This window comes from Canis lupus, chromosome 7 (genome assembly GCF_003254725.2).
Source record: "Canis lupus dingo isolate Sandy chromosome 7, ASM325472v2, whole genome shotgun sequence".
Lineage (NCBI taxonomy): Eukaryota > Metazoa > Chordata > Mammalia > Carnivora > Canidae > Canis > Canis lupus.
The window spans coordinates 41,437,262-41,462,524 of NC_064249.1; the positions used below are offsets into that span (position 1 = coordinate 41,437,262).

Consider the following 25,263-nt stretch of genomic DNA (forward strand, 5'->3'; position numbering starts at 1 on the left):
TAACGGCAACTACAGCAAAGGTGAATGAAGCCCCAATGAGATAAGGTGCTGCACACGAGACCAAGCAGAAGTGAGGGACAATAGATGGACCCACAGTGATTCCATCAGCTGGAACCACAGACAGAAACCGAACTTGGACATTTCAGCAGACACCGGAGACTTTGTACAAAAACGGACCTGGCACAATTGTGAAAGGACCAAGTGGAGAGTTGAGTGAAGAAAATGGGCTAAATGAAATTAGGGTGTCAGTGAACAGACGTGCCAACAGGTTCCATAAGGCTGAGGGGAGCCCTCTGGAGACAAGACCACAAGGATGAGCACTGGAATTCCATTTCCCGCAATGGAGAATGCACAGGAGGACATGGGGAAGCTGGGCCAGCAGGTGTTCAACGAGCCCTGGGATGAGAGAAGCAGGACAACCTGAAGAAATAATATCACCATTACCTAGAACTGATGCAAGTCAATGATTCACAGATTTAGAAGGCAAACAAATTACAATCAACTTGCAGTCTGTAGAAAGGCAAAAGCCAAGAGCGAATAGTGTGAAAGCCACCAGAGAATGAGGGCAGTTGGCACAGAGAGGAGCCGCAGGTCAGCACTGCCATCTCCATGGTACAGAGGCCGGGCTGGGTAAAGGGAACACCACCTCCCTGCACTTGGAGGAGATAACTCCCACTCAGAATACAGTCCCAGTGAAAACAGCTTTCCAAAATGAAGGTCAAATAAAGATATTTTTAGACAATTCAAACCTGAGACCACCACCAGCCGAGTCACTTAGAGTGATCTTTCATGGTAATAAAAAGAAAAAAAAAAGAGGGGCTCCTGGGTGGCTCAGTGGTTGAGTGTCTGCCTTTGACTCAGATCATGATCCTGGGGTCCTGGGATAAGCTGCACGTTAGACTTCCCACAGGGAACCTGCTTCTCCCTCTGCCTGTGTCTCCGCCTCTCTCTGTGTGTCTCTCATGAATAAATAAAGAAAATCTTTTTTAAAAAGAAAAAAGAGAATGGACTGATGAACACTGAAATTGCTAAATATGTGTGTCAATCTAAAGGAACATTGATTCCATAAAACAAAAACGATAATGTCTCATGGCATTAGGATTCGTGACGCGGCAGCTCAGGAGCCAGGCCACAAGGGCTGGGGTGGCTACTGTCCTCGCCTTGGGCTGGAAGGTGGCCAAGTCCCGCCTAGGGACGGTAGCCATTAGGAAGCCAGGGGTGGGTGTCTTCTCACCCGACAGACAGAAGCACAGCATGGACCTACCAAATAGCCAGAAGGAGAAAATAAAGTCAGGGCTCAAAAGCAAGACAAGAAAAAAATACCACATGAAGCAGTCCAGATTTTTCTTGATGGGGAAGCTATGGTGCACGATACCACACTAGTGGGTACGTGACGCCATGTTTGCTGAAACCCGTAGAACTTTCCAGCAAAGTAAACCTTAGTACATGCAAACTGGAAGCACACATGTCATCTAGGGGGTCAGGGGACCCTAGGACCGGATGAAGATATAACCTGAGAATCTATATTATGAATGTATGAAATATTCTCATGGAGGAGGGGCATAGACGTGGACCCCAATAACTTGGAAATGAGTGGAATCTGTAAAAGCAAAGGCGAAAGAAGCCTAGCAATGTGTGCTAGTTGATACGTGTCCCATAGATGTATTGTTAATAGTTCTGATACTGCTATACACAGGTGCTAGGATTGAACAATTAATCAAATGGTGGACCTCCACGAGAAATGAGGTTTCTCACTGTTGCCACGGAGTTTCTAGATAAGCAAGGGGATGAGGCCAGGACGACCCACATAGTGATGAATTAGAGGTAGAGACATAAGTATGAACCCATGTGTGACTTAATACAGATACAGATAGAGATATTTGTGGATGTGTGAATTGGCACACACCTCTGTCCATACTCTCAGCGCAGAGGGGGCCTTGGAGTCATGACGTTTGATGGCATCAAGCACACCTGATGCCCAGGCCTTGGTCTCTAACACCATCTCCAATGAAGGCAACCAGAGGTCCTTGGAGGGATGGCTGATGCTGGGACTGGGGCAGGAGGTGTGCAAGATGAGCCCACAGCATCCCGTACAGAAAGTAAGGAAGTGAAAACCCACCACGACAGAGGTGTGACAAAGGGACACAGGAGCCCCTGAAAGACATCCCAGTGGCCAAGGCTGGAATAAGGTGACCAACAAATAAAGTGATAAAGAACTTAACCAAATGTAAAGTAAATGCTCGTGACTCTGTACTGATACAAATAAGTAACTGAAGGGAAAAATGGGTGAAAAAAGACAAACGTGTACAGAATAGTTCCAAACAACTTATATAAATATACTGCCTAATAGGAGATGGAGTATAACTCCCTGCTCAGGTGTGGGCTGCACAGGTCTCCCTTCCAGAACACGGGTATGGGGGGTGACTTTAGAGGGGACACTGCCTCAGCCAGGTGGCCAAGGTCAACAATGAATCATGTTCACAGAATGTTCTCGAGATGATGTGATAAAAACAGCATTTTACCTCTGTTCTCTTCTCCTCAAAACTCCTAACCCCAGTCTAATCACGAGGAAAACACTCCACATGTCCCATCCTCCTTGAAACTGTCAAGGTCATCAGAAACTAGGAAAGTCTGAAGAACGGTCACAGTCAGGAGGAGCTAAGGAGACAGGACAATCAAATGTAACATAGCATCCTGGATGGGATCCTGAAACAGAAAAAGGATATTAACTAAAAACTAAAGATATCTGAATGAAGTTTGGACTTTAGTTAATAGTAATGTATCAGTAGTGATTCACTCATTGTAACAGATATACTATACTAATGTAAGGTGTTAATGATGGGGAACTGAGTGTGTGGTATATAAGAACCCTCTTCACTGTCGTTCCAATTTTTATTATAAATCTAAATTTGTTCAAAATAAAAAGTTTATTTAGACAAGAGAGAAAATAGGATAAAGTACACACAATATGGCAGATTTAAATCCTGTTATAGAAGTAATTTTATTGAATGGAAATGGCTTAAATGCTTCAATTAAAAGTCAAAGATTGTCAGGCTGAGTCAATAAAATAAAATCTTTTGGCCTAACTACAAGGCCAAAAGATCCTGCACATGGAGGCTTCAATGTGAGCCTGCAGGGCAGCCTGAACCACCCCCTGGCACTGGGTTCCTCAGCCCACCTCCTGAGGACCCGAGGCCAAGCCCAGAAGGCCCAGGTCTCCTGGCGATCTCCTCTGAAAGGAGGTGGGGGCACAGAACCATCCTTGATGCTGAGCAGAGACTCAGACACTCCAGGGGCTGGGAGCAGCCTCACAGAGCCCAGGGTGGGTGACTCCCAGGACAGCTGCCAGGCGGGAGGAGCAGCCTCTGATCCCTCACCACTTCCTGGGTCCTAGCCCTGCCTGCAGACAGTAGGGAGGCAGGGACTCAGCCCAGACTCCAGGAGACGCTGGGGTCCCAGAGTGTCATGGCAAGGGACTAGTTTTTTTTTTTTTTTTTTTCCAAGGGACTAGTTTTAATCAATCCCTTTTATGTGAAACACTCTGAATTCCCTGTGGGTGGGGCTGGGAGTTACCACAGACATTTATAGAACCTAAGAAAACAGAGAGATTGAAAGTCAAAGTCTGGGAAAAGATAAACTACAGACACAAGCCAGAAGAAAACTAGAGTAGCTTTATTAATAATAGGGCAGACAATTTCAGGCAGAAAGCACCTCTAAGAGATAAAGAGGGTTAATTTATAATGATAAAAAGTAACATTTACCAGAAAAATAGAGTAATCCTAAGTATTTGTGTATCTAATAACATGGCCCCAATATATAAATAGAAAAAAATTGAGGGACACCTGGGTAGCTCAGTCAATGAAGCATCTCCCTTCAGCTCAGGTCATGATCCCAGGGTCGTGGGATTGAGTCTCGCATCAGGTTCCCTACAAGGAGCCTGCTTCTCCCTCTCCCTCCGCTGTTCCCCTTGCTTGTGCTCTCTTTTTCTCTGTGTCAAATAAGTAAATAAAATATTTTTTTAAACACAGATTTTTTCATATTTTAACATCTCTGAAAGGAGGACTTTTTTTTTTTTTAAATAACTGTTGGTGTCCTAGAAGTGAGTGAGAGTTCAGTTGGCAGCATTTTATAACTTTTTGGTGGTAAATAAAGTAACAGCATGTTATATGTTGGATTGCGTTCCTCAAACATTCATATATTCAAGTCCTAACCCCCCAGGACCTTAGAATGTGACCTTATTTGGAAAGAGAGTCATTGCAGATGGAATTAATTAAGATGAGATCATGCTGGAGTAGGGGTGGCCCCCGACCCAGTTAGACTGGTGCCCTCATTAGAAGGGCAAATTTGGGATCCCTGGGTGGCGCAGCGGTTTGGCACCTGCCTTTGGCCCAGGGCGCGATCCTGGAGACCTGGGATCGAATCCCACATTGGGCTCCCGGTGCATGGAGACTGCTTCTCCCTCTGCTTGTGTCTCTGCCTCTCTCTCTCTCTCTCTGTGACTATCATAAATAAATAAAAATTAAAAAAAATAGAAGGGCAAATTTGGACACAGACGGGTACACAGAGCATGTCAGGTGAAGATGAAGGCAGAGATCAGGGTGATGCTTGTACAATTTGGACAACACCAAAGATTACTGGCGAACCTCCAGGTGCTAGAGGCATGACCCAGATTCTTCCCTCAGTGCTCAGAAGGAACCTACCCTGCCCACACCTTTGTCCTGGACTCCTAACCTCCGGACTGTGAGACAATGAACTTCTATTGTTTAGGCTACCTGGTTTGGGGTTTGGGGTACTTTGTTAACGCAGTCCTAACAGACAAAGGGTGCACCTTAGGTTCAATAAAATACAATATATATAATGCCACATCTAATGAAGTATAGAATATATGTATTTTTCAAACATACAAGAAGCATTTACAAAAATTAAATATATACTGGGAAGTACAACAATTTTCAATGCATTTTATTTTTTTTTAATTTTTTTTATTTATTTATGATAATCACAGAGAGAGAGAGAGGCAGAGACACAGGCAGAGGGAGAAGCAGGCTCCATGCACCGGGAGCCTGATGTGGGATTCGATCCCGGGTCTCCAGGATCGCGCCCTGGGCCAAAGGCAGGCGCCAAACCGCTGCACCACCCAGGGATCCCTTCAATGCATTTTAAAGGATAGAAATAATCCAAAGTATGATCTCTAATCATAATGCAGTTTTCTAGAACTCAAAAAGATTTTTGGAAATAAGGAAATATACTACTAAGCAGCCATGGTCAAAAAAGAGACAACAGGGACGCCTGGGTAGCTCAGCAGTTGAGCACCTACTCTTTGGCCCAGGGCGTGATCCTGGAGTCCTAGGTTTGAGTCCCACATCAGGTTCCCTGCGTGGAGCCTGCTTCTCTCTCTGCTTCTCTCTCTGCCTCTCTCTCTCTGTGTCTCTCATGAATAAATAAATAAAATATTTTTTAAAAAGAGACAATAAAAATAAAATAAAAAGAGACAATAATGTAAATTATAAAATATTTTATTTTATTTATTTATTTTTTTTTTAATAAAATATTTTAAAAGTAAACAATTATACAAAATTATCTACCCACACTGATGGAATACAGTTGTTGTTGTTTGTTTGTTTGTTTTAATTCATTCATGAGAGACACACAGAGAGAGAGAGAGGCAGAGACACAGGCAGAGGGAGAAGCAGGCTCCATGCAGGGAGCCTGATGTGGGACTCAATCCTGGGACTCTGGGATCACGCCCTAAGCCAAAGGCTTAACCATTGAGCCACCTAGGCGCTCCTGATAGAATACAGTTAAAGCTGTAGATAGAAAAAAATTTGTAGCCATAAATGCATATATTAGAAAAATTGAAAGGTTGAAAAGTCATAAGTAACCATCTCAAGAAGTTTTTTAAAAAGAGTAGTAAAGTATACTCCAAAAATGTAGAAGGATAGGGAGCCCCTGGGTGGCTCTCTCTCTCTCAAATAAATAAAATATTTTTAAAATAAATAAATAATAGGGACGTCTGGGTGGCTCAACGGTTGATAGTCTGCTTTTGGCTTAAGGGCGTGATCCTGGGTAGCCCTGGTGAGGCAGCGGTTTAGCGCCGCCTGCAGCCTGGGGTGTGATCCTGGAGAACCTAAGTCCCACGTTGGGCTCCCTACATGGAGCCCGCTTCTCCCTCCGCCTCTCTCTCTGTGTGTCTCTCATGAACAAATAAATAAAATCTTTTAAAAAAATAAGTGCATAATAAAATCTTTTTTAACGATTTTATTTATTTATTCATCACACACACACACACACACACACACACACACACAGAAGAGGCAGAGACACAGGCAGAGAGAGAAGCAGGCTCCATGAAGGGAGCCTGACGTGGGACTTGATCCCGGGTCTCCAGGATCACATCCCGGGCTGAAAGCGGCGCTAAACCGCTGAGCCACCTGGGCTGCCCTAAATACATAATAAAATCCTAATTAAAAAACTACAATGAGATCTACTTCATACCTATTATAACGGCTGCAATTAAAAAAAAAAAAAACAGGGGGATCCCTGGGTGGCGCAGCGGTTTGGCGCCTGCCTTTGGCCCAGGGCGCGATCCTGGAGACCCGGGATCGAATCCCACGTCGGGCTCCCGGTGCATGGAGCCTGCTTCTCCCTCTGCCTGTGTCTCTGCCTCTCTCTCTCTCTGTGACTATCATAAATAAATAAAAATTAAAAAAAAAAAACAAAAAAACAAACAGAAAACAAGTGTTGGTGAAGATGTGAAGAAATTGGAAGTCTACACTGTCTGCAAAAATGTGAAATGGTAGAGCCTCTGTGGAAAACAGGGTGGTGGCAGTTTCTCAAAAAATGAAAAATAGACTTACCACATGATCCAGCATTTCCACTACTACCTATACACCAAAAGGACTGAAAGCAGGGTGTCTTTTTTTTTTTTTTAAGATTATTTATTTGACACAAAGAGAGAGAGAGCACAGGCAGGGGGAGCAGCAGTGGGAGAGGGAGAAGCAGACCCTGCTGAGCAGGGAGCCCAACATAGGATCATAGCCCAACACAGGATCATGACTTGAGCCAAAGGCAGATGCTTCCACCAGCTGAACCACCCAGGTGCCCCAAAGCTAAAGTTTACTTTTTAGGGATGGCTATCTAGAAGGAAAATCCATGATGCAAAACAAGGAAGTGATTACCACAGAGGTCATCACAGTGGTCACCTGTACGAGAAGTCAGAAGTTGTGATTCAGAATAAGGACACAAGAGTGATAATAATGTCTCATTTATTGACCTGAGCAGTGGTTACTGTAAGTTCTTAAACTGAGCATTTATTCAATTTTTTATTTTTTTAAGATTTTATTTATTTATTTGAGAGAGAATGAGCATGAGTCAGGGCAAGAGGAGGGGCAGAGGGAGAAGCAGGCTCCCTGCAGAGTAGGGAGCTAGACACCGGACTCAATCCCAGGACCCCAGGATCATGACTTGAGAGGAAGGCAGACACTTCACCGATTGAGCCACCCAGGCGCCCCTGAAATACACTTTTCAAGCACACGGGAGGCATTTACAAAAACTAAATATATACTGGAAAATAGAAGAGATCTCAATGAATTATAGTGGCTGCTGTCATGGCACCTTGAGGATCCCTCTACTGGCTACACCCTCACTCCCAGCTCCTTTGGGGTGACCCTTGATCAACAAGGGGCTGCCTTGTTGGGGAAGGTACCTACCTCCCAACCTTGGGCAGCTCGCAGTGATTGATATGCTTCAAAAGCGGGACCTATTTTGTGGGGTGACTCTTGCTCCAGGGCTCCAGGCCACAGCCCCCCTAGCCCTCTCCCTGCCCCACCCTGGGCCCTGGGCCCCCACAGCCCTTCTCAGAGCCCTCTCTCGGAGGAACCTTGGCCTCAGCCTCCACCTTCAGGGAGTGCCTGCAGGGAGATGGATCTAGGGCGGCTGCATTTCCCCATTTCTCTATCACAGAGAGGCTCTCCCAACTGTCAGCATGTGGGGCAGGGGCAGGGGTGAGGTTCTGCAGGGTGAGGACCCTCTCGGCCTTAGCCAGAGGAAGAAGGCCAGACAGGTATGGCTGCTGCCTGACTGGACAAACTGCTTTTGTTCCCAGCTTATCATTTGCAAAGTTAGAAGCCTGGAGCTTTGCTTTGAGCTGAGAGTCAGCCCGGCTCAGAAGGGAGCCCTAAAGAGCGAGGCCTCGCTGCTTCCCCGAGGTGCCCTCCAGCCAGGCCTTTGGCCCTTGGCCCTTTGTGCTTCTGGCAGCTGCAGGCTTCAGGGTCACCTTTCTGAGGCCTGGACCACTAGAGACAGGAATTCAGATGGAGCCGGGAAGGGTGAGGAAGGGTTTGGGACCACAAGGCAGAAGGGGAGGACAAAAGTGGACGTGTGGATCCCAAATCAACCCACTCACCAATCATCCAATCAATCCAGAGGCAAATCTGCAATCACAGGGCTGGGACAGGCCATCTTCAAAAATAAACTGCTTTATTTACAAAGGGTTACTGTTGGGGTTCTCCTGGTTCCTGGCCGGACCTTCCTCATAGGGGTCACCCTGCTCATCCTGCCCTGGCCTCAGGCACCACCAGCTACAGCAGCTGCACAGGTACTGGAGGAAGCCGGCTATGCTCCAGCGGGAGGACTTGGTCTTGGATGTGGGCGTGCTGTGGCTGCTTCCCAGGGTGCTAGGTTGTTTCTTCTGCCCCAGCTGGCACGCCCGCGAGTACAGGGGCAGCTTGCGTCTCACCCTCAAGGATCGCCGGGGCAGAGTGGCACTCTCGGCCTCTTCCTCGTCCTCCTCCTCCTTCACCTTATCCTTCCTCATGCACACATTGGCCACCTTGCTCCGCTTCTGCCTTTTGGACTGCGGCAGGCTGGGGTCTTCTTCCTTGGGGAATCCGAGAGCAAGGAATGAAGTGTGCTCTCCACTGACCCAGCCTGTTACCTACGGGACTTTGTGTCTGAGGGGGGTAGTGAGGCAGAGAGGGGCTGAAGTCAGAGGGGAGACTCAGGCCACAGGCCTTAGCAGGGCCTGCTCCCCTCAGAGGGCCAGCCCCTGCTGGGGCCCTGCCCCATCAGGCGACCTGCACCCCCCAGGCCTGTCCCCCCAGGAAGCCTGCCCTCCAGAAGACCTGCCCCCTCCCAGGGGACATTCACTGAGAAGACTGCAGGGAAGACCCCAAACAACCCCTGCACACATGCTCAGGGTTAGTCTGAACTGAACTCAGCAGGAGACAGGTGGTTCTTTTCAAAGGATCCCAATGCAAATACTTCAGTTAAATACAGATTTATTCTGGGAGGCAGACACCAGCCCTCTAACTGATCTGTTGTGGAAATCCTGGCTGTTCATACTTGGGGGTGATGGATATGTCTGTTATCTTGATTGTGATGGTTTCATGAGTCCCTACACATGTCAAAACGCTAAACTATGCCTTTTAAGAGATCCCTGGGTGGCGCAGCGGGTTAGCGCCTGCCTTTGGCCCAGGGCGTGATCCTGGAGACCCGGGATCGAATCCCACATCGGGCTCTCAGTGCATGGAGCCTGCTTCTCCCTCTGCCTGTGTCTCTGCCTCTCTCTCTCTCTCTCTCTCTCTCTGTGACTATCATAAATAAATTAAAAAAAAAAACTTAAAAAAAAAAACTATGCCTTTTAAATATGAGCAGTGTATTGTGTCAGTGACTACTAACAAGAACAGAGCCAACGCTTAAGCCCTCCCTCTGATCAGGAACAGCTAGGTTCCTACACCAGGTGTGTTTCTCGGCCCAGAAATGTTGAAAGGAAAGGAAGCCATGGAGGACAGTAAAGAGAGGGCCTCAAACTGGGAGGCAGTTGTTGGGGGGGATCTGAGGTCAGACACACACCTCAGCATCTAGCATCTCTGCTTCCTACTAGTGTGTTCTTGGGAGAGTTATTTAACTTGTTTGTGCCTCAGTTTCTTTATCTGGAAACACAGAGGTAATAATAGTCTCTACCTTCCAGAGCAGCATATGGTAAGTACTCAGTAAATGTAAGCCGTGTTTGTTACTACTGTTGGTGTTTTATTCTGGAAGCAGTAAACTGGAGCCATGTTTAGTGAAGATGTGAACTGGAAGGATGCAGAGAAGATACAGAAGGTCGCAGCAGGACATCCTGGGGGAGGTCAGTGAGGAAAAGTGTCCACATAGTGGTGGGGCAAGGGGCGTGGGACCCCAGGGGAGGGGCCTGCAGGGTGGGAAGCACTCACACTGGTCAGCTCCTGGCTCCCCTGGTAGCCCAGGTCATCAGCGAAGCTGTAGATGGATGTCAAGGATGCGTCAAAGGTGTTAAAGGACGGATTTTCTGCCCCTGGGGGTCCCCACACTCCGTTGGTCTCCTGAGAGAGAGAAAGAGAAGTCAGGAGGGAGGGAGCAGCTCACAGCAAGCAGGACCTCAGGGTCAGCACCCTTGCTCCTGCCAATGCCCCAGCCTGCCCCCTTACTTTGCCGATGGAAGATAAAGACACATTCTCTTTCTTCTTCATGATCATAAAGTGCTATGATCACTAATGTGATGATCCTCCAGCATGTCTGCTTCCCACCCAGCAGACTCACAATTCTTGTCCCCATGTCCTCACAGAAGTGGTTGTCATAGCAATAGGAGGGTGGGGTCCAAGGGGCACGGTCTACAGATACCCGCACACATCCCCACTGCTTCACTTCTCATCAGGAGAAGGCTGGAGACACTGCCTCCCCAACCCCTACCCACCTGGGTGAGCAGAAAAAAGAGTAGACTATGATCTACTTTTGAACATGGCCCAGACCCTCAAAGGGCATCATGACGACATGGCAGATGCAGACTGCAGAATCTACCTTGGAATCCACATTTGGTAAGAAGCAGATAACAGTCCACCGACAACTTCGGGTGTCTGAGATTTTCGGGGGATCCAAGGACTCAGAAGGGCCCCTCAGACATCTGTGCCAAGAGATCGAGCTGCTGGGCCTCTCTCCCCGTCTCTTCTCCCTCGCATGCCATGCTGCCATATGTAACCCTTCGTAGGACCCTGGATTCTCTATGAAAATCATAGACGGCATTTTTTTTTAAAGATTTTATTTCTTCATGAGAGACACACACACACAGAATGAGAGGCAGAGAGAGAAGCAGGCCCATGCAGGGAGCCTGATGCAGGACTCGATCCCAGGTCTCCAGGATCACGCCCTGGGCCAAAGGCAGGCGCTCAACTGCTGAGCCACCAGGGCGTCCCGATTTTATCGCCCAGGGATCCCCATAGATGGCATTTTGAAGAAAACTGAATATGGATTGCATCAGCAAATAGTGTATTGGGGCAGCCCGGGTGGCTCAGCGGTTTAGCGCCACCTTCAGCCCAGGGCGTAATCCTGGAGATCCAGGATGGAGTCCCACCTCAGGCTCCCTGCATGGAGCCTGCTTCTCCCTCGCCTGTGTCTCTGCCTCTCTCTCTCTCTGTGTGTGTGTGTCTCTCATGAATAAATAAATAAGTTCTTGAAAGAAAAGAAAATAATGTATTATGTTAATGTTGAACTTCATGGGTATAATGTTTTTGTAGTTATGGAAGAGAATGTTCTTGTTCTTGGCCAGCCCTGGGCCGTGCCTGGGGAGGTGGCCTAAGACATTCTTTAAGATTTCTGCTCACCCCAGTCCCAATCCAGTTGGCAGAACTGAGGAATGCTCTCGAGTAGCAAGGAAGAAGTGAAGTGTCCCATGGCTCCAGGAGGTGGAACATAGAAGGGGAAGGGGAAGAGGCCCTGTGCCTACAGAGCGTCTGGGTAAGGCTGGGAGGGTGTGGCTAGGCTCCCATGGAACCCACACCTGAAAGCAGACAGGATTGAATGTCTTAGTGGATGCCAGAAAGGAGAAATATTGATAACCAGAGGACATCTGGTGGCTCAGTCAGTTAAGCGACCAACTCTTGATTTCAGCTCAGGTCATGATCTCAGGGTCCTGAAATGGAGCTCCTCATCGGGATCCACACTCAGCAGGGAGTCTTCTTGAGTTTCTCTCCTTCTCCCTCTGCCCCTCCTTTTCTCTCTCCCTCCCTCTAAAATAATTAAGTAAAATCTTTTTAATTTTTATTTTTTTTTAATTTTATTTATTCATTCATGAGAGACACAGAGAGAGGGAGAGAGAGGCAGAGACACAGGCAGAGGGAGAAGCAGGCTCCACGCAGGGAGCCTGACGCGGGACTGGATCCCGGGACTCCAGGATCACGCCCTTGGCCGAAGGCAGGCCCTAAACCGCTGAGCCACCCAGGGATCCCAGTAAAATCTTTTTTAAAAATCTGGTTAGGGATACCTGGGTAGCTCAGCGGTTTAGCGCCTGCCTTCAGCCCAGGGCATGATCCTGGGGTCCCGGGATCAAGTCCTGCATCAGGCATCCTGCGAGGAGTCTGCTTCTCCCTCTGTCTGTGTCTCTGCCTCTCTCTCTCTCTCTCTCTGTGTCTCTCATGAATAAATAAATAAAATCTTTTAAAAAATCTGATTATTACTAAGGACTTCCCATAGCTAAGAGAAATTAAAAAAAAAAAAAGTATTGATAACCAAGCCCCATGCCTCTGGCACATCAGGAGCCCTCTAGAACATTAGAGGCACCTCTGGAGAAGATGGCTAGTGAGTCCCTGCTCCTCTATGGAGAAGTCTGGAAACAGAAACTAGATTTGATTACAGAAAAATAAAATAGTTAACATTTCTTGGCCATCTAAATTTGCATCTGGACATTTATAGTCACTATTTCAGTACTTGATTTGTTTTTATTTTTTTAAAAAAGATTTTATTTATTTATTCATGAGAGAGACAGAGAGAGAAGCAGAGACACAGGTAAAGGGAGAAGCAGGCTCCACGCAAGGAACCCGATACAGGACTCGATCTCAGGTCTCCAGGGTCACGCCCTGGGCTGAAGGTGGCGCTAAACCACTGAGCCACCCAGGCTGCCCATTGATTTGTTTTTCACTGAGAATATAAGTATGCATTATTTGTGTAAAGTGAGTTTATTGCATGATTCCACTTACATGAAGCACCTAGAGTCATCAAATTCCTAGAAACAGGAAGTAGAGTAGTGGTTGCCAAGACTGGTGGGGAACAAGAATGAGCATTAATGTTTAATAGGTATGGAGTTTCTTTTTCTTTTTTTTTTTTTAAATTTTATTTATTTATGATAGTCACAGAGAGAGAGAGAGAGGCAGAGACACAGGCAGAGGGAGAAGCAGGCTCCATGCACCGGGAGCCTGATGTGGGATTCGATCCCGGGTCTCCAGGATCGCGCCCTGGGCCAAAGGCAGGCGCCAAACCACTGCGCCACCCAGGGATCCCCAGGTATGGAGTTTCAATTCAAGAGGTTGAAAATTTTCTGGAGATAGATGGTGATGATGATTGTATAACAATGCCATTGTACTTAAGGCTACCGAACTGTACACTTTAAATGGTTAAAATGGCAAATTCCATGTTACACATATACTTATCACAAAAAAATTAATCTAAAAAAGAAAAATGGATACTCAATGTATCCATGAATGAACAAGGGACTTGACTGAAAGGGGCAGAGGCAGAAGGGTCAGTGTATAAAGGAGCAAAGTAAGGATGGAGACACTTCTCTCCTGAATCCAGAGTGACTATTGGTAGGGTACTTTGTGCACTGAAGATGTATTCCTTTTGTGTGCAGCTGAGTCTGAGGAACAGGAACATCCACACTTCATATCTTTCAAAGTCTGGAGATATTGCTATGAAAACAATGCTTTGGAAAGGAATAAAGGGATACCTGGGTGGCTCAGTTGGTTAAGCATCTACCTTTGGCTCAGGTCATGATCCCGGGGTGCTGGGATTGAGTCCTGCATCTGGCTCCCTTCTCAGGTGGGAGTCTGCTCCTCTTTCTCCTTCTGTGCCCCCACACCCCAGCTCGTATTCTCTGTCTTGCTTACTCTCTCTCAAATAAATAAATAAAATCTAAAAGGGGGGGGCACTTGAGTGGCTCAGTGGTTGAGCATCTGCCTTTGGCTCAGGGCATGATCCCAGGGTCCTGGGATTGAGTCCCGCATTGGGCTCCCTGCTGGGAGCCTGCTTCTCCCTCTGCCTATGTCTGCATGTCTCTCTGTGTCTTTCATGAATAAACAAACAAATAAAATCAATCTAAAAAAAGAAATAAAAACTACCACCATCAGCAGTATTTCTTGAGCACCCCCTTTGTGCTCAGCATCACTGTAGGACCTTTAGATAAGTGTACACTGGAGAAATAGCATCTAATCATTAAGGTGGCTTTTTCAGGGCAGAAACTGGGAAAAAACATAGTAAACTCCAGCGCTACACCAGAGCAATGTAGTCTGGCAAAGCCATGGTAGGCTTCCCAGGGGGGATGAGACTGGGACAGGGACCTGAACGCTGGGCTGGATGTGAATAAGAAGAGAGTAGTCGCTTGGAGGGTGTGTGTAGAGGAGTTGTCACTCTGAGCAAAAGCAAAACAGACAACCTGTCCTCAAGGAGCTCTAGTGTGTGAGGTTGGGAATGCAGGGCACGCTAAAACAAATACAGGAAATGTGTATTATTCCATAGGAACTAAGTCCCTAGAAAGGAGAAATCTTCTGTGTCCTGTTCCTCACCATATTCTTATGACCTATAACAGTGCAGGCACAAGCTACAGACTCCATAAACGCAACCGGATGAAGAAATGCCGCAGTGGAGGTGCAGAATAATAATGTTGGTAGTCAGCATTTGCCAAGCACATACTTGTGCCAGACAATATGCTTAGTGTTTTACACTAAAACATTATCTGACCTCCAACACTTGGAGAGTGTTAGAATCATCTCATTATACGGACCTGAGCAGCAAGGCTTTACAGTGGTGACAGCTGTTTTAAGGTTAGGTAGCCAGCGAGTAGCAGACTTAAGACCTGAATTCACGAACGCGGAACCGAACGCGGAACCCCACGGACATCCTTTTCCAGTTCGCTGTTTGTGGGCATCTGTCTGGCAGCTGATGGAAAGGGCAGGGAAAGAGCCAAGACAGGGCGCCCACTGCAGAGAACACAGCACACAGTGATGTGCCTGAGCCAGAGCGGTTACAGGCTGGACGGAAAAGAAAGGACCGCTTTTCTCTCCAAGGGCTTGTAAGCAAAGCTCCGGGCTTGGCGCTTCCTGGATGTAGGGCGGACCACGTTTGTCCTCTGCAAGCAGAAAAGATGCCGGTAGCCCTGAGAGAAAGAGCTTTCCCCTGGTTCCAGGACCGCGGGCGCACCGGGCGCTGCAGACTGCACACTCGGTCTCTATTCCTATGGGGTCCGCGGGGTACCTGGCCCGGGTGGCAGCAACTGAAAGCGCAGGCCAGAGGCATCCGGCCGCGTGCCGGCGCCGCAGAGCCGGGGGTGGGGTGTGGCTGGGAACTACGATTCCCAGGAGGCATCGCGCGGAGCATCCGGGTTTCCGACCCCGACCTCACTTCCGGCCTTTGGGCCGCTGACGCTCTCTTCCGGTCTCGGTGGTCCCCTGAAAGGACTGTGGGGTGCGCGCGGTGAGCGCTGAGTCTTGGGGGCGCGGGCGGGTGTTCGCTAGGGTCGGAACGGCGCCCGACGGTAGCGGTGGCGGCGGAGGGGCCGCTCAGCCGCGGCAGGGACGGGAGAGGCGCGCCGCGTCGGTGGGGGACGTGTCTTCCTGGCAAGAGGGGGAGGGCCGAGCGGACTGAGCCCTTAAGGGGCCCACGGCTGGGATGTGGGGGCCCAGGCAGGGGGCGTGGGGCGGACCCTGTGGGGCTGAGCAGAAGAGGCCGGTGCGACGGTCGACCCCACCAGCCGAGGAAGAGGGCGGCGGGGAGGACATGTGGGAGGTCCTGGCGGGGGCTCAGCCCTCCCGGCTGTTGGGGAAGGAGGACCCAGTGTTGAGGAGATTAAGAGAGTAATGCTAGATTTGGTGCGGGGGCGCTACGAGGCAGGTGGCCGAGTGCTTCCATGTTTGGGTTGACTGCCCACTTGACGTCCCCCCCCCCCCCCCCCGTCCCCCCAAGATGAGGCTTCTGGCTTCTGTGCTGTTGGCCCTGTTTGCTGTCAGTCATGCGGAGGAAGGAGCCCGGCTTCTGGCCTCCAAGTCACTGCTGAACAGATACGCCGTGGAGGGGCGAGACCTGACCTTGCAGTACAACATCTACAATGTTGGCTCAAGGTGAGGGGGCCGGGGGCTGCAGGTTGGGCCCTTTAACGATTCTTAAGATTTCCCAGCGGGACCGGAGAGCTTTGGGGTTCCTGCAGCAACAGGTATTGTGAGTGCCGGCCCTTCTGGACCTGCTTTCACCTAAGCTCGGAGAAACCTCTCCCACTTTCTGGAGCTGGAAGAGTTTCTGAGGAGGAAGAAGCAATGGGGCTTGCAGGTTTTAGCTTCCTTTCTTTCATCAACCTGTAAGCATGCGTGTTGCCTTTCTTTAATTTTATTCGCTTTCATTCTCTCTTCCATATGTGTCTTGATCCTCGCTCTCTGTACCTACACGCGTAGACACGGAAATTGGGACAAGAGAGAATTTAAGCTCTTTCCTTCCTTGGTGCTTTTTAGCCATAGAATCAGTCCTTGACCTAGATTCTTCAGTGCAACAAACCTGTTACTATGTGACTTCTATCTCTCTCGTGATGATTTTTTATTTTTAAAAATTTTTTATTTTTTTATTTTTTAAAGATTTTATTTATTCATGAGAGAACAGAGAGAGAGAGAGAGGGGGCAGAGACACAGGCAGAGGGAGAAGCAGGATCCATGCAGAGAGCCCGACATGGGACTCAATCCCGGGACTCCAGGATCACGCCCTGGGCTGAAGGCAGGCACTTTAACTGCTGAGCCACCCAGGTATCCCTGATGATTTTTTAGTACAAGCAGGCAGATTTAATTGCCGATTACTTTTTTTTAAGGTTTTATTTTTATTTTTAAGTCCTCTCCCCACCCAGCGTGGGGCTCAAACTCAGAACCCCAAGATCAAGAGTTGCCTGCTTCTCTGACTGAGTGAGCCAGGAGCCCCCCATCATTACTTACTAACCTTTTTTTTTTTTTAAGATTTTATTTATTTATTCATGAGAGACACAGAGAGGCAGAGACACAGGCAAAGGGAGAAGCAGGCTCCCTGCAGGGAGCCCCTATGTGGGACTCAATCCCAGGACCTTGGGATCATGACCTGAGCTGAATGCAGACCCTCGACCACTGAGCCACCCTGGTGCCCCACTTACTAACCTGTTTGTCACTCCATTTTGCAGTGCTGCATTAGACGTGGAGTTATCTGATGATTCCTTTCCCCCAGAGGACTTTGGCATTGTGTCTGGAATGCTCAATGTCAAATGGGACCGGATTGCCCCGTATCCTTGACAGTGGGTGATAAAGCCTGAAGTTGGGGAAGACACACAGCCTTCAGAGCAGCAGGTTACTTCACATAGTCTGGCTGTGGCCCGCTATTCTTCTGTCACCTCTCTGGATAAGATGGGACAAGAGAGAATTGGGCGTGATTGAGGGTAGACCTAAGAAAAAGGAAGGAGGTTCCTCAAGTTCAGATTAGAAGGCCCTACGACACACTGTGTGGGGAGGATGTAGACACATAGTAGGCTGTTTGTGGCTGGACGAGGGTACATAGACTGCTTTTGGAAGAAAGTCTGTTGGCCACTAGTGTGGAGCCCCCCAGCCCCTGTGGCCTCTGGAGGTGTTCCTCACTCAGTGTGTCTTTTACTGGCATCCACCAGTTGTTTCCTGAGTGTTTGGAATTAAACTTTTCTCCCTGTGAATTAAAATGTTTAGATTTTCTGGGAAGGGTCAGTGTTCTCTTAGTGGTATTTTTGTTTTTGTTTTGTTTTGTTTTGTTTTTTATGATAGTCACACAGAGAGAGAGAGAGAGAGAGAGGCAGAGACACAGGCAGAGGGAGAAGCAGGCTCCATGCACCGGGAGCCCGACGTGGGATTCAATCCCGGGTCTCCAGGATTGTGCCCTGGGCCAAAGGCAGGCTCCAAACCGCTGCGCCACCCAGGGATCCCATATTTTTGGTTTTCATTTTGTATTTTCAGTCTTCCTTCATTTAGTCAATGAAAGAGTTTCTGTAAGAAGGATTTTTCATCTGTAACATGTATTGCTTTGAAAGCTGACTTGAAGAACCTCAGTCCTGAGTACAGTGTGAAGAGCCTGGATTTTGAGTATCTCCGAGACCCCTTCCTCTTGGCTGGGAAGTACCAGGCTTAGAGGATGGCGTATATTTATTATTGCTGCAGAGGATGGCAGGTATTAAATCACATGTATGGGCTGCCTGTTTTGTGAATGGTGCATTTAGTGTATACATTGAAAGGATGTTTCCACTTCAGCTTCCTCTTCTAGCTTCCTTGACTGTTAGGTCAGTGCTAGCAATGTCTCCCACACCGTGGTCCTGCGCCCGCTCAAGGCTGGCTATTTCAACTTTACTTCGGCTACTGTTACTTACCTGGCTCAGGAGGATGGGCCTGTCGTGGTGAGTTCCTCAAACCTTAGCTGGATGGGCCAAGATCCGCTTGTCTTTGGAACCTTGCAGAAACTTTCCAAGGCACCCATTAAATTCTGAGAATGGTGAGAAGGACCAGAAGCTGGGATGCTGCCCTTAGGAAGGAAGGAGGTTTCAAATTGTAGAGATCCAGAATGAAGCAGTTGAGATGGTGGGAGGGGAGAACTGTAACCTCCCCTCCTCTTCCTGCTCTGCTTCTAATCTGGACCTCACCACTTGCCACCCAGTATGTGGTTGCCCGGCCCACTACCACCTCCCTACCCCCCCATTCTCTGCACCGCCACTGGCTCATTCCCAGTCTCCGCTGTGTCCGTGTCTTTCTCTGGCTTGGACCACTCCTGCCACAGACACTCTGGTGGGGTAGCTGTTCTCTACCTCCAGCTTTCTGGCACATTCCTCCCACAGAGGCCTTGCACTCTTTCCTCACTCCCCATCCTCTCTCGTTCTTATTCTTTCTCTATTAGAAGTGTCCCCTCTCCAGGCCGAGCTGTGGACTGCATGCCTTCATTTCTGTCTTCTGCTTTTACACCTCACGATTTTGTCCTCTTTCAGCAAGCGTTTGCTGACTGCATCGAAACTTCTAGAGCCCTGACAGCCTCTGCCACTCAAACATTTCATTGTGAGCTGTCTCAGTACCCCCTTTTTCTTCTGTGTAGGTCTTTACATGCCCCCCTCCCCAGTTTAATCATAAACTCCTCCTGCCTGGGGACTTTGTCTTAGATGTCTCTCTGTTTCTCATATATTATAGAAAATCAATAGTAAATAGTCCTTTGGTTGATTGTTGAAAAGGTCAACAGACATTCATTGAGCCCCAGAGTGTGCCGGGAGAAGATTGGGACACTGGGGCCATGAATTTATGAAGGCGTCTGACAAGACCTTCAGGTGGGCTGTAGGCTGCATACTGAGTACCCAGCAGGGAAGACTCTCACATCAGCTGAAGGAGTCTCTGACATTCACCACACTTATCAGATTATTTTTGTAAACCACACGGAACTGCATTCTTATAATCCTAGTTAGGTTTTCACATCTATATCAGAACCAACTATAGAACTCTGATTCTCCTTGGTAGTTGATAGGTTAAAAGACACAAAATCAAAGGCCCAGCTGCCACTTGAGAGCAAGGCTGTTTGCAGTGTGCTCCAGTTCCTGGCCTGCTCTTGGGGCAGGAATGCTGCCGGCCCCAGCCTCTCCTCTAGTGTGTGCCTTTGGGTGGGGCTTCGTGCTTCTCAGAATGCTCCTTATGTCGTTGGAGCCTCGTGTCAATTTGTGAGGTGTAGATGAGCATTTCCACTGGAGGAACAGGGAAACGATTGCCAAGGACAGTCATTCTGTCACACACTGGTCCTGCAGAGGGGCTTGGGGTGTGAGCCACTCTTTCCAGAGCCTGAGGCAAAGAGGAAAGGTCTGGTTTAACATCACCTGCACTCCTGGCCTCCCTTGTTGAGAAAAAGCTCCTCCTGTGTCTTCTGGTTTCTGGTTTATTCCTCTTTACGACATGCTGAAAATCATCCAGCTCTTTCTAGTTCAAAAGCTTTTGCGCGTCTCCTTAAAGCCTCTTACACCTTTGAAAATTGAAAATGTCATGTTTCCAATTGGGTTGGTTGAAACTGCCCTTCCTCACCTGAGAAGGACTTGGGTTTGCCCTAACATCATTCTTGTCTTCCTTTCAGATTGGCTTTACCAGCGCCCCTGGACAGGGAGGGATCCTGGCCCAGCGGGAGTTTGATAGGAGATTCTCCCCGCATTTTGTAAGCTCCGCAGTGTTCTCTTCCCCTTCCCCCAGGATGATAACGGGTTTTGGTTGTGGGAACTTTTCGCCTCTTTAGATTTGTTTAGTTTGTTGTTGGTTCTCATCATATCGGTTTTTTGGGGGTCTGACACAGCCACCAAATGTCCTGATTTACCCATGATGACAGACTGTTGCCAATGAGCTCACAATTACCAGGGAACCAAAAAAACTGCCCCTTTTCACTACATGGCCTTGAGTTGAGTCCCATGTTGGAGTCCTGGGTCTATTTTGAATCTTAACAGAATATGTGTTTAGACTCCGAGAGTTGTAGAGCATTGGGGAGGTTGGGTAGGAGCACTGTTGTGGTCTAGTCTGGGAGAGGATTCTTTGAAAATTTGCTTAAAGTACTAACCAAGGAGATCCATGTGTTCGTTCTGTGAATAACCATGAAGCTCCTTATTCTGTGTCCAGGCTTGTGCTTTGCTTGAGGAAGACAAAGGTGAACAAGACACACTCCCTTCCCATAAAGATCTTGGGCTTGTAGAGACCTCAGGACAGGTCAGCGGGGAGAAAAGTGTCGTGACTGAGACCACAGACAGGCTGTTGGGGGAGCCTCTGACCTGGAGGGCTTTCAGGGGGAGGTGGCATTCAACCAATCAGAGGAGGTAAAGTCAGGGCAGGCATCTTAGGGAGAGGGAGTGGCTCGGGGGAGAAAAAGGCTCGGCAACTAGTACCTCAAGGCAAAAAGGCAGAAAGGGAGGTGTAAGACTTGAAGAGGGGGCTGGGGTATGGGCAGGACTGGGCTCACAGGAGGCTTGGCGGTCAGGGCAGGACCTGGGCATCACCTCCCTCAAAGATAGAATGGAAGAGAGAATTTCTCTTCCAGTCTGGGTGAGGTCGGACAAGGCCTTGGGCTCTGTAGCTTGGAAGATAGGGAGGTCTGTAGAGAGCCTTCCCATCAGGAGTGGTCAGAGGAGCCTCTCTGCTGAGGTTCTGCTGAACGTTTGGGCTGTGCTGCTCCCTTCCTCGTTACATGCCTCCTTTCTGGCCCTCCCAGGCCTCGTCCAGACTTGTAAGCAGGGCCTGTGTCATCTTCCACAGCTGGACTGGGCAGCCTTCGGAGTCATGACCCTGCCCTCCATCGGCATCCCCCTGCTGCTGTGGTACTCCAGCAAGAGGAAATATGACACTCCCAAGTCCAAGAAGAACTGAGGGGCTTCCGAGGCCGCTGCCTAGGAGATCCAGGTGCTTTCCAGACTCCGGAGGGCCTCTGGAGTGCGGTCTCTCATCCCCAGCCCCTGCCACCTTCTCCAGGATCCTGCCTGCTCTCAACCAGAGTCGGGGACCAGGCCTCGGTGTCTGTGAAAGCCTCCTCCTTCTGTCCCAAAGCCATATGAGCAAGAACGAGCAGGAATGCCTCCAGCAACAAGCCTTGGGACCTCATCTGTGTGCCTTGTGCTGCAGTGTGAACTGAGGGGCCCAGGAGGGGGCACTAAGGAAACTGCCTGACTCTACCCCCATCCCCTGCTCTCCCCTCTCGGAAGAGGGTGGAAGATCAGATGAAGGCCAAGTGACTCGGAGGCTACCCAATCTCTGTTCTGGGTCAGGGGAGCTCTGACCAAATGGAGTTTTCTAATAAAAACATGCCACACTGACTTGTCTGCCTTCCTGTCACTTGGGTGAGCTCAGGCACTGGGCACCCAGGTGCTGGGCAAGTGAGCTGACTTCCCGCCTCCTTGCTGCAGGCATGTGGTCCTGTTCGCAAAGGGACGTCTGCCCCTGAACACGTTTGCTTCCATCCATCCCTTCCTTTTTGCTCTGGCCAGTCAGCTCATCTCGCCCTGACCCTTCCTGGCCTATGAGTCCTCTCCACAGCTAGAGGATGCAAGATGAGAAGAGGGAAGGTTGGTGCACGTGCAGCTGTTCTTAGGCCTTGTGAGACCTTCTGATCTGATTTATTCACTGACCTTGAAAAAGCTATGTCTTTTGTTTTTTAAGACTTTATTCATGAGAGAGAGAGAGGCAGAGACAGGTAGAGAGAGAAGCAGAGTCCATGCAGGGAGCCCAATGTGGGACTCGATCCCAGGACTCCAGGATCACGCCCTGGGCCGAGGGCAGATGCTCAACTGCTGAGCCACCCAGGCGTCCCGAAAAAGCTATTATGTCGACGCCTGGTTCTAGGCCTTATTCTGCCTAAGAAGTAGCTTTTTTTTAAGTAATCTCTACATCCAGTGTGCAGACTTGAACTCATGACCCTGAGATCAAGAGTTGCAGGATCCACCACTGAACCACCTGGGCATCTCAAGAAGTAGCTTTTTTTTTTTTTTTTTTTTTAATTTTTATTTATTCATGAGAGACACACAGAGAGAGAGGCAGAGACCTAGGCAGAGGGAGAAGCAGGCTCCATGCAAGGAGCCTGATGTGGGACTGGATCCCAGGACTCCAGGATCACGCCCTTAAGCCAAAGACAGACGCTTAACCCCTGAGCCACCCATGGATCCCAGGAACTAGCTTTTCTTGACTTAAATTCATTTTAATGTGGGAGCACCTGCAGCCCTCTGAGCTGTGACCTGGGCATGGCCTGTGGAGAGGAGTGATTGTTGCTGTAGCAGCAGGAGAAGCCACTCTGAGCTGACTCTGTCCAGGCCAGGAATGCCGTGGTCCGAGAACAGCCTCCCAGGCAGGAGGGAAACCCAACAAACACCGGCTTTGTTCCTGCCACCAAGTTGCCCAGTTTAGATGCTGTTTGGGGTTGTGGGGGGGGGGGTGAGAAGGGGAGAGACTGCCCAACCGGTTTAACCTTTCCTGGGCCCAGCACGCCTGAGTGCCTGAGCCTGCCCCAGGAAGGATGAAAAGGACATGGAGACATCGGGAGGCTCCAAATGGAGTAGCCCTCCACCAGCTCACCTCCCTGCTTCAGGGGCTGCGGCTCGGACCCCCCAGGACTGGTCAGGTCAGAGGACGAGGACCATACATTTGTGCTCATTCGTTGTGTTCTGGGGGAGACCTGGGACCTCCTCAGGAGAGTGGGGAAAGTGGGGAAGCTCCACAGAGAAGGAGCAGGGGGCTGGTTGGATAGGCATCATCTGGGGCTGGAATGTCAGCCTTTGGAAGAGGGAACAATATGTCCGAGTAGTCTGTAGTCTCTACTGGAAACAATGAGGAGTTCACCTGCAGTGTGAGGGGTTCTGGGTAGAAGATGGGATAAATTGCTAATTGTGGAAGGTGCCCCGGGAGATTTCTTCCTAGTCTGAACTCGAGGAGGTACTCCTTTCCCAAAAGCTGGGGCCCTCCTTCCATAGAGCTCCGCAGTGTTTGTCCTGGCACTCAGTGTGGAGGAGGCAGCTGGGGGAACCCAGGTCTGATGCAGGTGACAAGAGAAGCATTGTGAAGGCAGTTGGTGTCACAGGCACCCTGAACAAAGGCCAGAGCCAGACACTTCATCTGGAGAGATCAGGTTCCCTGGAGTCTGGGTGGAATGTGAGCCTCCCGTAAGTCATGGAGTATTGGAGAATATAAGAGCCGGTGAAACCTATAGACAGGCTGAGCTGGGATAGCTGGCTTTGTGATTGAGCCCTCTGAGCTTCTCGAAGAGATTTCATGGGAAGTGAGTAGCAGACAGCGCTCTTCCACCCTAATGGAGACCATCCTGGGGAGGTCCCGACCTGGAGACTGCCTGCAGGTCTGTGAGGGAGATGGAGAGAAGTGCTGGTCCCATACCTTTCCTGAAGATTGAGTACCAAACAGAGAGCCTCCTCCCAAAAAGGCAGTACAATTAGTGACTTAGCTATCACTGTGGTCCAGATGCCCTCCACCCCCTGGAAACCAGCCCTCTATCCTCCCACGACGTACAGATGTCTAGCTGGCACCGGCTCATGCATCCACACCCTTCCCTGGTGCCTGGAGGAGCCAGGTGCCCAGATTTCCACCCACTTTATATACTAGGCCTTGGGACTCTGGCTGAAGAAAGTCCATGGGGAGCAGGTCTAGGAATTCTCAAGAAGCTGGCAGGATGGGAAGCCTCAAGCCTTGATCCCCTGGGAGCCAGGCAGCCACCCTGGGTCCTCTGGGATTTACGCTATGACAGCCAGTAAATCACACCTGCCTTGAGCCCGTGTCCTTATCTGAATGCTACCAGGTTTAGAGGATCTCCGAGGCCTCCACACCAGTAAAATGAGGTGGTGTCCCCCTGAGTTCCTACAAGGCCAGGAATAGCCACCATCGCTCTTGTGGTCTGGGGGCCAGCCAGCAGGAAGGACACAGGTTCCATGTGGGGCAGCAACTGCCCTCCTGTCACCTAGAGGAGGGATTCACTGTGGATCATTGAACTCCATCCTCTGGTTTCCTAGCCCAGGAAACACAGAGACAGCAGGGCTCGCCCAGGTCCCATGACAGCGAGGGGCAGCTGACCTTTCCTGACAAGGGCTGCACGCCAAATGTCTGTGTCCCACTGTAGGCACCTATCCCCTCCAAGGTTCGCACTGGGCAGACTAGGAGAGAGGCTGCGAGGTGGCTCTGAGGCCCCGGCTCGCGGATGGTGATGTGTCCTTGGCCACCAGGCCACAGGAGGAGGCCAGGAGGGCCCCTAGGTCAGGATGTCCTCTGCCAGCCGGGGAAGCGGGGAAGCGGAGAGGGGACTCAGCCCCCCAGAAGCTGTGATGAGGAAGGGGTTGGGGGGGCTGGGCCCAAGCCCATCTTCCAGGTAATTGATGCTGCCCAGTTAATCGCCCCTACCGTGTAATCTGCCCCTTAAAGGGACCAACAGCAATTTTGCAGACAAATTCGAGAGCAGGCAAAGTTCTTCCCTTCTTCCTAGGGTCCCAGGAGGACCCTGCGGTTGAGTAGGTTTCCAGCTGTGGGCCTTCCCAGGATGCTCTCCTTCTCCCCTCCCCAGTTCACTCTGTCCCGCTGGAAGGAGGGTAGAGGTTCCCTGGGGTATCAGGTGTCTGCAGGGTCTCAGGGTGACCCTATCTTGGCTTCTTGTACCTGTTTTCACATGGGCCTAAGGCCAGTGCCTGCCCTTTGTTCAGGCAGTGCTGAGGACAGGAGGACCAGGGATCCTTGACACCTGCCATGGCATCCA

The 25,263-nt window shown here is 49.6% G+C and overlaps 2 protein-coding genes across 12 annotated transcripts; one reads left to right on the forward strand and one right to left on the reverse strand.

The window, feature by feature from the left end:
• Nucleotides 1-8,461: 8,461 nt before the first annotated feature.
• On the reverse strand, nt 8,462-15,305 carry LOC112648915 (uncharacterized). Of its 3 annotated transcripts, XM_035719079.2 has the most exons (5): nt 14,789-15,305; nt 12,990-13,049; nt 10,819-11,018; nt 10,215-10,343; nt 8,462-8,878 (listed from the first exon to the last, which is right to left on the reverse strand). In XM_035719079.2, exons 3-5 carry the CDS (start codon nt 10,987-10,989, stop codon nt 8,483-8,485), a joined length of 696 nt encoding a protein of 231 aa, XP_035574972.1. In that variant the 5' UTR covers nt 10,990-11,018; nt 12,990-13,049; nt 14,789-15,305; the 3' UTR covers nt 8,462-8,482. The 3 variants fall into 3 exon arrangements, with proteins under 3 accessions (XP_035574972.1, XP_025286684.1, XP_025286685.1); XM_025430899.3 differs by lacking the exon at nt 12,990-13,049 and having other exon boundaries at nt 14,789-15,304; XM_025430900.3 differs by lacking the exons at nt 10,819-11,018; nt 12,990-13,049; nt 14,789-15,305 and adding an exon at nt 10,449-10,612.
• SSR2 (signal sequence receptor subunit 2) lies at nt 10,657-21,835 on the forward strand. Of its 9 annotated transcripts, none has more exons than XM_025430904.3 (7): nt 10,717-10,835; nt 15,967-16,121; nt 17,192-17,290; nt 18,313-18,421; nt 20,122-20,199; nt 20,652-20,738; nt 21,282-21,835. In XM_025430904.3, the coding sequence occupies exons 2-7, from the start codon at nt 15,967-15,969 to the stop codon at nt 21,390-21,392; spliced, it is 639 nt and encodes a 212-aa protein (XP_025286689.1). In that variant the 5' UTR covers nt 10,717-10,835; the 3' UTR covers nt 21,393-21,835. The 9 variants fall into 9 exon arrangements, with proteins under 9 accessions (XP_025286690.1, XP_025286689.1, XP_048968518.1 ...); XM_049112561.1 differs by lacking the exon at nt 10,717-10,835 and adding an exon at nt 15,356-15,477 and having other exon boundaries at nt 21,238-21,835; XM_025430902.3 differs by lacking the exon at nt 10,717-10,835 and adding an exon at nt 15,356-15,477.
• The last annotated feature ends 3,428 nt before the right edge of the window (nt 21,836-25,263 follow it).

Bases quoted from the DNA above. Each gene is read 5' to 3' on its own strand.
- LOC112648915 (XM_035719079.2), bottom strand. From the start codon at position 10,989: ATGGCAGCATGGCATGCGAGGGAGAAGAGACGGGGAGAGAGGCCCAGC. The intron at 10,344-10,818 runs GTAGATTCTGCA...TCTCTCTCTCAG, and splicing joins TACCAAATGTGGATTCCAAG to GAGACCAACGGAGTGTGGGG. The intron at 8,879-10,214 runs GTGAGTGCTTCC...GGATTCCCCAAG, and splicing joins GGAGCCAGGAGCTGACCAGT to GAAGAAGACCCCAGCCTGCC.
- SSR2 (XM_025430904.3), top strand. From the start codon at position 15,967: ATGAGGCTTCTGGCTTCTGTGCTGTTGGCCCTGTTTGCTGTCAGTCAT. The intron at 16,122-17,191 runs GTGAGGGGGCCG...TCCATTTTGCAG, and splicing joins ATCTACAATGTTGGCTCAAG to TGCTGCATTAGACGTGGAGT. The intron at 18,422-20,121 runs GTGAGTTCCTCA...TCTTCCTTTCAG, and splicing joins AGGAGGATGGGCCTGTCGTG to ATTGGCTTTACCAGCGCCCC.